The following is a 14,058-nucleotide window of genomic DNA, read 5'->3' as shown; positions in this document are numbered from 1 at the left end:
TTAAGAGATTCAGCAGGCCTGGGGGTGGTGAGTTAGGGAGAGAAGAGGGGAGTGGATGGGATAGCTAAAACTAAGGGTGAATAGAGAAGCCTTATGGAAGCCCAATTATTACGCTAATTTCAAAATAAAACATTTTGAAATAAAACAACAAGAGTTTGGACAGTGTTATCCTTTATGGATGGATAAGGTCACTACCTTTTGTCAGTTCCCCTTCCCCACACTTTTGGGGGTGTTTGTTTGTTTGTTGTTGTTGTTGTTGTTGAGACAGGTTTTCTCTATGTCACCTTGGTTGTCCTGGAACTCACTCTGTAGACCAGACTGGCCTCGAACTCACAGAGATCAGCCTGCCTCTGCCTTCTGAGGATTGGGATTAAAGGCGTGCATCACCACCGCCCAGCTTCTCAGCTCTCACCATGAGTTTGGTCTGGGAATTTTCATCTTTCTTGCTGCTTTGCAGTCTTTCATTATCCAGCTCATCTCTTCTATTCTGCTTTTCACTTTTGGGTCTGATCTTAAAATCAGAGGCAAGACCAGTGTTTTTATTTGTACATTGGATTTCTTCAAACTTCGGGCTACTCTTTGTCAACAAGATATGTAGGTGTTGCTGAGAATTTTGTTCAGTCCTTTAGCTTGCTTCTCTCACATTAGGAGTCACTCACTCTAGGCTTTTCCATCCAGTTATCGTTATAATATTCTCTCTCTCAATCCAATATTTTTCATAGAGTCAAAACTAATTTTAGACTCTCATCTTACAACTTGGTGTGACTTCACTGGCTCTCAAATATGATATCCTTCATAAAACTCTGTCATCTTCAGCGGGTGCCATCTTTGAGACATCATCCTCTCCATTACCTTTTGTTCCACAGTCGCTGTGACATTTGATTGATTCCTAGAAGATTTGTGATTGAATATTCGAAGAAGACATGTTCAGAAATAACATGACTCTGGCTTTTGGGTGTCTCCTGAAGACAAAGTTTGCTTCTTTGATCACTTTCTTAACTTGCGAGGATTTCGTTTTAGTTTAGATTCTCTTCAAAAAGCATAATAAAGTTACTGTGTTAGCTTCATGCACTTTACTGTTTTAAGGGAGAATCTTCGTAGAGAAAAGAAAGTAAGCTAATCCCCAGTGGATAAGTAGTTATTATTTATTGGTAAGTGAGCAGCCAGTCAGAATGTCTCTGATTGTATTTGAGCCTCTGGTCTTCCTGACGCTGTCTCCTTACCTTTGAATACTAAATTTCTTCTTCTATGAGTTTAAATGTGGATTGTTCTTGTTATCATTTGAATTATGCATCAATTCTTAGAACTCTTACGTTCCCTGCTTGAAAAACAGTTAGCTGCTCCTAATATTAATCATGTCAGTCACACATGGGTCTGCTAAGTTTCACTGGTTTAAGTGATTTTATACCAAACATCTGAGTTCTAATCTTTTTTTTTTTTAGTTTACCAGCTTCGCTTTTATTTTTATTTTTTTAAATTTATTTATTTATTAAAGATTTCTGTCTCTTCCCTGCCACCGCCTCCCATTTCCCTCCCCCTCTCCCAATTAAGTCCCTCCCCCTCCTCAGCCCGAAAAGCAATCAGGGTTCCCTGTCCTGTGGGAAGTCCAAGGACCGCCCACCTCCATCCAGGTCTAGTAAGTTGAGTATCCAAACTGCCTAGGCTCCCACAAAGCCAGTGCCTGAGTTATAATCTTAAGGCGTTATAAATACTGGAGTCTGTCAATACAAAGGTCCGTGTGTGAGTTTGGGCAAGTGTATAAATATATATTTGTCTTATAAAGGAAGGTCCTATCACGTTTGTTCACTTATTTGATTTTCCTGTCCCAGTCCTTGGGAATGAGTGTGCATGAATTCTCCTCTTATTCTAGAATACAGAAAGAAACCCAAAAGTCTACTGATGGTTTGGGTTTTGCTGTAAAGCTGGGTCTCCTAATATCTTCAATTGATTTTAGTGCTTGATTATATATATTTAATTTTTTACCCCGCTATCAACACAAATGGATATACTTCCCCGTGCGAGGCTAGAGGAGAAGCTGGGTGGCCCACTAGTGTTTCCCCCACTCATGGTAGCATCTGGTGGGATGATAACTCAGACTCATGATGACAGTCGCCATGTCTCTGGAACTTTCTGGGGTTTAGAAGCCCTGAGCTCTACTCAGCAGTTCATTTTTTTGGCAGCAGGCAGTACTCTGTTTTCCTTGGCTTTTTCTCCCAGCAAGTATTATAAGCCCTCTGTCCTCACTGTGGGCTGATTACTCTCTTCTGTTCACTGGAGCCATAATTCAGTAGAAGCTATTTTTACCCCAGGACATGCAGATAGAAGTAGTGTAATTGAGAACACTGTCTTGAAGTGAAATTGGCTAGAATTTGATGCACTAAATCTGATATAGTCTGGCTTGCTTGTCCTTATAGGCAACTCACTGAAATAAAAAAGTTAAGGACGTTTTTGTTTATTTGTTGTTTGTTTTTCTACTTTTTGAATTGCATCACCATTGAGGCTAACTGTTCATTAGGAGATAATGATTTTGTCTTTATAGAAAAATCAAACTTAAAAGTAACCACTCACATACACAGAATGCATTTAATGGGGTCATTAACTTATTCAGGCGATATCAAGGAATTCTATTACATTCACATTTAACAGAAATATCTTTCAAATACATTCCTTTTTGTGTATGTGTTTAATTAATTGCTATCCAATAGTTTCAGAAGAATCATGTTGAACCTGACTGAAGATAAATAATAGTTATTTAGATTTGGTCCTTATAATTTGAGACCTTCAGAAAAAATGACACCTCAACTCCTTGCTTTAGCAAATCTTTTCTGTATTGATGGTATGTAAATGGAATGAGTAGAAATTCTGATTTTGTAGTGTTTTGTGGTAGATGATTGTCTAGACCAGCGGTGGGGATGAAATAGAGCTTAGCTATGCTGGAAGAGTATTGACCTTCACAAGCCCTGGGTCCCTTTCCTAAATCTGGTGGTGCAAAGCAGGGAGTGGAAATGGAGAAACTATGTAGTAGCCATTATACAACCAGTAAAAAAAAAAATGGAACTGTACTACAAGTAATCTCTTATATTTCAGGTCCTCCGGGGAAACGAGGGAAGAGAGGCCGAAGAGGAGAGTCTGGTAAGTGACTGTCTCACGTTACTAAAGTTCTGGTTCAGGAGTTATGGTTTTTCCCCTTAACCAATGGTACTATTCCCTTGTTGGAAGATGTGCATATGTTCAGCAAGTCTAGTCTAGATTTTGAATTTAAGAATAGACCCTAATATCAACAAACTTTAGGAAGGAAGTATTGGCAAACTGTTGTTTATTGTGGTAACTACAGACTCTTCCACCCCTGTTCTAGCTTGCTTGGCCATCAAAGTCTACCTTGCCTGTGTTCCTTGTTGGGGTTCTCACCCACACATGCTATGACCACATCGCCATGTGTCCTCTCTCTGGGTGACCAGCTGAGGGGTATTTATCTGTCTTAGCACTTTAAGGAGGGCACCCTGGAAAGCTCTGCTATTTTATCCAGTGGGCATAGTAAGTCATACTGCTCCACTGTTCTTACTGACTCTAGGGTGTCTCCTGCTACAGCCATGGAGCTTCAGTAGTTAGAGCAGCATCCTTAGTCTCAGGGTTTCTGTGATGTCATTGTGGAAACGGGGCAGTTGACTGATTTGGCCACGGCTATTACAATCATTTCTCCCGATGCTCACTTCAGTAGCTTGTGCTTTCGGGACAGATTCCTATAGGTAAGGTAAAGTAGAAAAGGCCAAAGTAATATTTCTGAAATCAAGATATAGCAATAAGGGAGGTCAGTTACTGCTCTTACTCTAAGAAGTCTCAGATTTTAGACGGGTCAATAGCCATGAGCTATTTCTCATGAGGACATTAGGTCTTCTTTTCATGGTGACTCCAGCTCTGAGATGGGATTCTGCACTCTCTAGTGTTAGTTTTTATCAATATTTAAGACAATGACTGACCAGTCGTTGAAATAGTAGAGCTGTCTCTGTCAGGAAGACCAGGCAGTGGGCTGAATCTGGGATATTCCATTTCCCCACACCCTTTCAGAAAAGATGAGAACATGAAAGGGATTCTGAAAATTCATCAGCTGGGGAGGGTGGCTGCTGGTTCCCAAGTATTCTCAAAAGCTGGCCTTGGGCCACCCTGAATCTGGATGGCCGGGCAGAGTTTGTAATAGAGTTCTTTAAAAATTAAACGTTAAGGTTAGCACGAAAAGCAGTGGGACCCGTCATTTTTGTGTCCGTATACATACGTGTTACGACCGTTTGTTCCCATTTGTCTGACTCCACCAATCCCTACACCACCTCATGCTTCCTACACTCCCACTGGTTCCCCTTCTCCCTTCTCCCCAAGTAATCTTGAGGGAAAAGAAATGATAAAGCAATCACCAAAGTAATCTTCTTCAAAAGATTGAGGGGGGAAGATGAAAATTGAGTACTTGTGCAAAGTTCTATAGACAAGCTAAAAATCACCTTCCAAATGCCTAGTCACTGAGAGTTGGCGTTTAGAGCATATGGTGCGTGAAATACAGAAATGCTCTCAGTTTTTGCCTGGGCTTTGGTTTAAAGAAACCTACAGAGTTGCTAGGCCTGGGCTTTTATGTATAGGGGGAAGCATTGAAGGAAGGACACTCTTCAAGGAAAGCCTTCGGCCGATGGTAGGCTTTGCTCATTTGACTGTGTTTATCAAGCTCAGGTCTCTGGAGTAGCCTTCAAACGCAGTCAAGGTTCTCCTGGCTCGTATTTTACTTAGACTCACTTGTATTATGTAGTTGTATTTCAAATTCACAAGTCTCTTAGATGCATATTAGTAGGCTTTGGAGAACCTGACAGTTTGTCCAAATTCTAGGCACAATTTGTGTTTGGGCATAAATTTATTTTTTCTGTCATCTCCAAGTCTATGATGTAAAGAAAACATCTAGGAATTACTGTGTTGTAAGTCCCCTTTGTATCCTTAGTATTGTGTTGGTGGTTATAATGATTTGTTATCTATTAATTAATTTTAACATTTATATTCACTAATTTCTCTTTCTCTCTTTTCACCCCCCAACAGGTCCTCCTGTAAGTATAGTCTGATGAGTTCGGCTCTTTCTACATTAACCAGGATCCACGTATGTTTAAACCTCGTTAAAAACAGATATGGTGGAAGCTTCATTTAGGATTGACCTTTTACGAATGTTTAAATGAGGAAGATGATTTCTTTACTAGAATATTTTGGGTCATGTGCTATACTAGAACGCAGTTTTGGGGGTGGGCTTTATTTTTTTTTTATGTTGTCACACACTGATTACTCTCTTGAGACTTCGGGGTAACACATGAAGCCCCTGGTTTTGAGTCTTTTTCCTGGAATCCTGAGGTTGCTTTTACACGCAGGTCTCCAAACTATTTCACACTTCTTTTTCCATCTGTTTAAACTCGTGGCTGAGATATTTGGACTTGCCGGTCCACCAAATGTAGATGGCAACATGATCGTGGAAGCGATACCCCCTGTGCGCCGCTGGGGCCGGTCCTCCCTTCTTAGGCAGCACTCCCTTTGAAGTCTGTTGGAGCCCTGCCTGCATAAGGAGCCTGAGACGTGGCCCTTGGAGAGTTTGTGCTCCTTTCTTTCCGTGCGTAGGTCATAGCTGTGGCATTCCAGACCGCTGTGCACTCTCAGGAATAGATTATCTTGTCAGCTTTGTGCTCGATGCATTTTTTTGAGTAATATCCTGGCTATCTGCTGTCTGACCCCCTTGTTTATACTGTGCACCGGGCCTTTTCAGTAGCAACGATCGTTAGCCTTGAGATAGTTTCTCATCCCAGGCTCTACACTGCCAATTTATCTGAGGCCAGCATAGTCCGGGGAGAGGGATTAACACACACTTGTTGACTTGTTCAGAGGAAGCATTGGCTTCTAAATATCTTCTGCAGTCTTCCTGCCATGTTCAAGGATGGGCCATGAATCACGTTTGCGATGATCTCGCTTCCGTGACTGACTTATCTGCTCTTGCTCAATGCTAAGTAGACAGCATGGCCCAGGTCTAGAAGCCTTGACTCTGCCTTCATACTTAAGTGTCTGCCTTTAAAACTCAAAACAAAACATGACTGCCCCTGAGGAAACTCCCAAGGTTACCAGGGGAGTAATGTGTTCAAGGTTTCTTTCTGTGGAATTTGTATTTGTCAGTTAGATCAAGAAGTTAATTCTCATGTCTGCAAGGGTGTTACCTTTAAGATGCAAGTATTTCCTCCTTGATTCTTTAAAACAACATGTAGCATGGTACCTTTGTTTGCTTGGGCTATTTCTTAGCCCAGATTTTCTGCTATAAGATTTTGTGTATCTTTTCTTACTGTATATAAAGAAAGAAAGAACTGATTAGGTCTCAACTCTCTGGTGTGCAATTGTCTAGGGACTTTGTACCCCAAATTTCATGTTTATTCATGCCAGCCCTCTGATATTGCTAGCCCCATTGCCCAGTGATGAAGCCTAAGGTTCACTGAGGTTAATTCCACAAGGCTGCTTAGCCAAGGGCTTGCGAGGTTAAAATTCAGTTGGATACATCTGATTTTATATAATTTCAGCTTCATGCTTAGTTCTTTATGAATCCTAAGTGTGTTAAAACACAGACCATTGTTATACAAATTAGGTAGCCCATAGTTAAATCACGTTCCCTGGCATTAATAATTATGTACACTACAAGCTTGGTAAGTCAAAGTAAAATGTTCACATTATAAAGCAAGCGTGACTTCCCCTCCACGCTATCTGAACTTCATTTCAAACAGGCCGCCATGACGAGGGCAGCAAACTACTTCAAAGACATACGTTGTGACCCTGTGTTTTCATGCTAAGTAAGAGACCGTTCAAACTGGTCACATGAGGATCAGATGAGAGGCAGTTAAAAGGAGAAATGTCCCCCACAGGCTCAGGCTTGCGCACACTTTCCCCCCCAGGCGGTGGCACTGCTTGAGGAGGTAGAAGGTCCAACTTTGCTGGAGGGAGTCAGACTGCCTGCTTCTGCCGCGCCTACCCATAAGATGAACTCTAAACTATAATTCTGAATAAACTCCTTACATAAATCCTTTTTGGTCCTGGTATTTAATCACAGCAATAGAAAAGTAGCTGGTACACTAGCAGTTGGAAGAAAAGGAAGAAAAATACATAAACTATGCAGCCTTTTGTAATGCAATGGAGTTGTATCTTGTTGCTTGTATTGCTCTGCCTGGGGCTCTGATCTCATAATGAAATTCTGTTGAGCCCCTCATTTTTTTTACCCCCCCCCCACCCAGGATTTCTAAGAAGCAGCTGCCTTCCATCTAGTTTTCCTTTAGAATAGGTAGCTTTATAGGCGATTACCATGGTCTGAATAAATATTAATGAATAGTGGTACTGTTATGATTAGACAGACTTCCTACCAATGTTCTTCCTATCTACAGACACATCCAACTATCGGCAATTTTAATGTCTGGTGTTCTTATACTTCCTATTTTAAGCATCATTTTCATTTTATATGTGGGTTTCCTTTTATTCTTTTCCATGAACCAAAGTCTGAAGTTAATGCAATCCTATTTTTAGAAAAATTTTCTTTCCCTCATTGGTGTCCTTAAATTGTGCTCAGCTCTCTCCACAAGTGTGAAACTACTTCCTGTGTGGCTCTCAAGGTGTGTTACCATTTTAAACACAATGGCCTTCGTTTTCATTCTGTTATTTTTCATGTACTCTGATGAGATTATAGTCTTGCTTCTGCTGGGCAACCCTTGGCACAAAACCTATAGGAATGAAGTTCTCCAGGACTCCAGGAATCTTTCTAGCTGACCTCCTGGGGGACTGGGGCTTCTTGTGAACAGAATGCAGAGGCGTGGCCTTGCATCCAGCTCTGCATTTTCCCATCCTTTATTTTATTGTCAGAGTTACTCGGTAGTAGAAAGGGCAGCACTGGGCACACTGCCGTGATCCACATGTGTTGACGGACCCAGGGGAGGATGCCGTATCTCACTGTCTTCTGTTCTCGCTAGAATGTAACTGGTTCTTGTTACCCTCTTGCAGTAATGTTCTCAGAATGAGAAGAACAAAACAAAAAACATACTTTATCGGACAATTTATCAACTTTTCATTTTTATCTTCGTTTGATGTTTTTTGGAAAACTTGACTAACACACTAGAATGTGTGGGTACGCGTAATTACACACTTTCCTTGTCAGTGTCTGTGTTTTGTATACTGCAGTTATTTATAATTTAAGACTTGAAATGCAACTTGAATTAGAGCTCACAGATCAATTACTTCATAGTAAGCTGATAAGCCTTAATCCGTTTTGACAAAAATATTTATGAACAGCTGAAATAGAGCCGTTTTATGATTATAAATGTGATTTGTCTGCTTTTCTATCTGCTCATGAAGGTGTCACTGTAGAATCCTGCTCTAAGGAACCCCATGCAGGTGCTTTAGGCATCAAGCTCTGCTCATACCACTATATTCACTCGAGTGATGTGTCTGACCATTGTGTTTCCTAGCTAGAAATTATACTTTCGGATTTGGATAGTGTGTGTGTGTGTGTGCGTGTGTGTGTGTATGTATCTGTGTATGTGTGTGCTCACATGCTATGCATGCAGATAATCTACATGTCCATGAATGGAGGCCAGAGGTTGACATGAGGCATCTTTCTCCATTTGTAGTCCAACTGGATTTTGAGACATGGTTGCTCACTCTACCTAGAGCTCACCAATATGAGCTGCCCATTGAGTTCCAGGAATTTGTTCCTCTGTCCTTCCAATAGGATGCTTTTTCCACCCCCATGCCTGACTTTTAATATGTGTTGGGGAATCCAAACTCTGGCCCTTGGACTTGACAGCAAGCACGTTGCGATTGAACCATCTCCAGCCCCTGGTGTGTGTGTGTGTGTGTGTGTGTGTGTGTGTGTGTGTGTGATATATATATATATATATATATATATATATATATATATATATATATATCCTGAGAATAACATCAGGATTTTAAAAATGAGCAAATGTCTCCCCCAGTCTTACAGTCTATCCTTCTGTCCAAAAGGAAGCCCCACTCAAATATCCACAGGTCATAGAATCAAGCCGGTCTAATAGCTGTAGCCAGAGAAAGAGTCAGGAGACCCCTTTGTGACTGACAGTTTTACTTGCATGGGTCCAGCAAGGCCTATAATTGCTCATGATTGACAGAGATATGATGTTATTGTTGGTCGCTTAACCCCTCTGAGGTGTGCAATCCGATGCTGTTGCACAGCCTCTTTTGTTCCTCCACCTTCAGCAATTGTCAACTCAGTTTGAACGTGAGAATCTTGCTGACAGATGAGCCAGGCAGACCAAGCCAAGCTAAGCTTACTGTGCTGGTTCTGTGGTGGATGAATTAGGAAACGAAATCTCTGAAGAACTTTAAGAGGCAAAACTCTGACATCCCTACTTCATAATGAAGAAACAACCGGATTTCTCATTCGGGAGTCGTTCTTTCCCAGTGATCAGTAAGGCGATAGCAAGCACTCATGCTTCCACCATTTCAGGTATCAGTTTCCGTATTGCCTTTGTGACCAGGACTGGCTCTACCCATTTTACAAAGGAAGAAACTTAACTTGTCCTAGAGTGTACATCAATCATGAGGCAGAAGTAGAATTTGAACCCAGGTCTATCTCTCTTCAAAACTAACTTCCCTCCATGTTGCCCAAAGACATTTTCAGGCAAGTTGAGTTTTAGTGTAACTGCGTAGCATCCTTGTTGTGCCTTACTCTCCCTGTTGCTTTGTATCGGTCATATTAAGTACTTTGTAGAACACGCTCAGCTGCCCATGTCCCCCAAATGCACACCCAGCTGCCCGTGTCTCCATATACACACCCAGCTGCCCGTGTCCCCCATATGCATGCTCAGCTGCCCGTGTCCCCATATACACACTCAGCTGCCCATGTCCCCCATATACACACCCAGCTGCCCATGTCCCCATATACACACCCAGCTGCCCATGTCCCCATATACACACCCAGCTGCCCATGTCCCCATATACACACCCAGCTGCCCATGTCCCCATATACACACCCAGCTGCCTGTGTCCCAAGCGAATCTAGATCCTGTCACATTGACAGTGAACACTAACCATCACCTTTAGTGACCACTCTCTTCCCTCCAACAGGACCCTGTTGGTGATTGAAGACAAAACCATATGTCTTGTAGGAGGTGGTATCAGTTAAAAATACCTGGGCAGCTAGATAGCCACAATATTCACTGTAGCAATCCAAAGGAACAAAAACACAGTCAGTTAATTTATGTTTAAAGGCTTCTTATGGGTAGAGTTAGAAAAATGGTAGCAGGCTGTCTCATTTTGTGTCTTAGTTAGGGTTTCTCTTACTGATATGAAACATCATGGCCCACATGAACTTGGGAGAGAAAAGGGTTGCTTTTATCTTATAGTTTGTAGTCCACAATCCAGGAAAAACTTGGCAGCAACTCAAGGCAGGATCCTGGAGACAGGAACTGATGCAGAGGCCATAGAAGGATACTGCCTACTGACTTGCTCTCCATGGCTTGCCCAGCCTGCTTTCTTACACAACCCAGAATCACCTGCCTAGGGGTAGCACTGCCCACAGTGGGCTGGACCTTCCCAAGTCAATCATTAACCAAGACAATAATACCCCACAGATTTGCCTACAGGCTAATCTTACGGAGGAGGAATTTTCTCAATTAAGATTCCTTCTTTCCAGATGCCCCTGACTTGGGTTGAACTGACATAAAAATTAACCCATACATTTTGGTCTCTTGCATGTATGTTTGCCTCCTGCAACATAAAATAAAAGGGGGCTACAACTGTGAACTCTTAAGGTAAGAACCCAGCATCCCCCAGCCTTTTATGAGTGGTTCAGGTTACAGATAACAAAGTTCAGCTCCAATTTGTGTACATGATTTCTGTGCTCTTCTTTATGTAGGCTATAATGCCAGATAGAGCAGATCTTTGGAATTGTGGAAGTGGTATAAAGACTACAAACTCATATTTAAGTTGAGATAAATGATAGGTGTGTGTGTGTGTGTGTGTGTGTGTGTGTGTGTGTGTGTGCACATTTCAATGAGGAAAAACAGATATATAAATATCAGCAGTATTTTTCTTTGGAACTTTATGTTTTCTGTGTAGTATTTATGCATACCATCTATTTGAGAAAGGCAATAGCTTTGACATCAAATAAGAACTGAGAGCTTACTGGTTTGAAGCAGTGAATATTTATTCCTTGTATATAGTAGAGGGCTGTGCTGCTTACAGGGACTCAGGCTAGTGGATCCTCGGTCATCTTTACAGTATATCCCAAGGTTCTTGATGAAGAAAGAGCTGAGGTTCAAGTGAGGGATGCTCTACGCCAGTACTAGAAATGCAGGATGTTTTATATCACGTTATCACTTCCACCCAGAAACATAACAGGGGTCCAGTCAGTCGTTCACATAACTGCAGGGTATGTAGAGAATGGTAACTGGACTCAAAGAAAAAGCTAAACAAATCATGAAAGAGGAGAAGGGGGAGATAAAAGAGTGATCCTTTTAAGTAGGAGAGCAAGGCAGTCATACCTTTATTTTTTTTCTTTTTTTAACTTGTGGAGCTCAAACCCAGGGCTCTACCTCACTCTTGGCAAGTGCTCTAGTGTAGAGCTACACACACCCCAAGCTCATTCAGAATCCCTAAAGACATTTAAAAAGGAAACCTGTCAGATTGCGGGAGTCCATGCATCCCATACCATTCTGACAGCAAGGCCACTAACACATGAGGTGTCCTGTCACCTCTTCCTGTTTTGCTTTCTTGTCATCAAATTCTTAGTCACATGACTGAGGTCCTAGGACCGTCTACTGTGAAGACACGTAGATATCTCGTGGGACAAATTAAGGAAGCGACTTTGTGATTTGTGCAGTAATAACTACCAGTAGCAAGAAAGCTGCTGTAAAATTGAATGCACTTGCAAAGCAGCTTAGACACGTTTGGGAAGTAATATTTTTAACAAGGTCGAATGAGTGATTGCATGATTGTTGTTCCCCATGAGTGGTTAAGCATTAATAATACCCAGCAGTGTGTGCATGCTAAGGGGATCTCAGTGCCTCCATTTTTCCAAAGCAGCTGCTTAAAATGCTGGGATTTCCCTGCACAAAGAATGGCACCTTCTTTAGTTCTGATTCCACAGACTCTATGAAGCACCCCACCCCCATGCCACCACACACATTTGACCAAAGTTAACTAATGTAATATTCATCTGGATAGTGTCCATAGGACTGTAATATGGAAATATTCTCCTCCTTTCATTATTAAATACTTCACTTTTCTCTCTTGTAGAATTAAGAAAAAATTCAGATCATGAAACCTGGCATTGTGGGTTTGTTCATTACAAAATTATTAATGATTTTAATGCACATTTACTTTCACAAATCTTCCTGCTCGTGGTTAAAATAAAACTTCTTGTTTTATACTTTCTAACGTCCCAAAGCTATTCACAAAGTATGTACTTCTAACATTTGTTTCTGATGAATTATTAAAAAATATTTCTTCATGGTCAAAATAGAAACAAGGACATAGAGGCAGAAGGATGGCAGAAGGATGCCACAAGATTGTTAATAGCTAGCTCAACTGCTTGTTTAAAAGATAGTGTAGTGTTGATGACAACTTATGCTGGAGAGGATGTGGGGTAAAGGGAACACTCCTGCATTGCTGGTGGGAGTGCAAGCTGCTACAGCCCCTTTGTATATCAGTGTGGTGATTTCTCAGAAAATTAGGAAACAACCTATCTCAAGACCCAGCAATACAACCTTGGGGTATATACCCAAAGGATGCTCAATTGTACCACAAGGGCATGTGCTCAACTATGTTCATAGCAGCATTGTTTGTCATAGCCAGAACCTGGAAACAATCTACATTCTCCTTGACTGAAGAATGGATAAGGACAATGTGGTACATTTACACAATGGAGTACTACACAGCAGAAAAAAATAATGACATCTTAAAATTTGTGGGCAAGTGGATGAATCTAGAAAACATCATATTGAGTAAGGTAACCCAGACCCAGAAAGACAATCATATGTACTCACTCATAAGTGGTTTTTAAACATAAAGCAAAGAAAACCAGCCTACATATCACAATCCCAGAGAACCTAGACAACAACGAGGATCCTAAGAGAGACAAACATGGATCTAATCTACATGGGAAATAGAAAAAGACAAGACCTCCTGAGTAAATTGGGAGCATGGGGTCCATGGGAGAAGGTTGAAGGGGAGGAGAGAGAAAGGGAGGGAAGCAGAAAAAAATGTATAGCTCAATAAAATCAATAATAAAAAAGACATACACACAAAATTTAAATCTAGCAGTAGATTAGTGAGATTAAAAAAGAATCAAGAAGAAAGGGTATGATAAGGTTCTATTCTGTACTAAAGTTAATGCTTATATTTTTAATTTTAAATGATTCAGTTAAGATTTGTTGAGAAAAAAATTTAAGTGGATCTTTTAGAATTAATTTGTAATGGAGAAAGCAGAAACCAGAAAGCCTAAAGCAAAAGTCTAAAAAAAATTGATCTGTTTATGTATAAATTTGTAATTGTGGCAGCAACATAATAAATGGAGCCAGAAGAAAACCTCCAGGAGAGACATTTGTAGAACATCAGCCAGGAGATTTATTTATGTAACATAAAAATGACTTGAATAAAGCAATATTTTAAAAATAAGCTTAAAAAAAAGATAGTGTAGTGGTTCATTTATCAAAACTGTCCTGAGTATCCAGGGTGTGGCTTCCCCTTTGCTATGTACCAGGGGTAAAATGGCAGGTTAAGACCTGGCCTTGTTTCCAGAGACCTTAGAATCCAGAAGAGAGCAAAATACGGTGATTTGATGGGGGGGGGGGTGCAATATTACTGGGAAAAAGCAGTATGATGGGAAAGGGGGTGTATTCACGACACCCCCAGGGAAGAAAACAGTCCAGACTGAGCACGGCGGCAGCCAGGGTTTATCTGGATCTGGTCAAGGCGACCGTCTTCCATGTGGCTTCCTTCAAGGAATTTAACTTTTAAAAGTCTTTGGGTATAAGGAAGAAT

General features: G+C 41.1%; 1 protein-coding gene across 1 annotated transcript in view; it reads left to right on the top strand.

Annotated features, from left to right (window-relative positions):
* Col25a1 (collagen type XXV alpha 1 chain) overlaps window positions 1-14,058 on the top strand; it is a 392,115-nt gene that overhangs the window by 183,110 nt on the left and 194,947 nt on the right. The window contains exons 3-4 of the mRNA XM_075981333.1: window positions 3,088-3,132; window positions 5,071-5,078. Coding sequence (XP_075837448.1) covers window positions 3,088-3,132; window positions 5,071-5,078 — 53 coding nt within the window. The remainder of the gene's footprint in view (window positions 1-3,087; window positions 3,133-5,070; window positions 5,079-14,058) is intronic.

Source organism: Microtus pennsylvanicus, chromosome 7 (assembly GCF_037038515.1).
Source record: "Microtus pennsylvanicus isolate mMicPen1 chromosome 7, mMicPen1.hap1, whole genome shotgun sequence".
Taxonomy (NCBI): Eukaryota; Metazoa; Chordata; class Mammalia; order Rodentia; family Cricetidae; genus Microtus; species Microtus pennsylvanicus.
The sequence above is the reverse complement of the archived record's forward strand: the minus strand, read 5'-3'. Positions and strand labels throughout refer to the sequence as shown.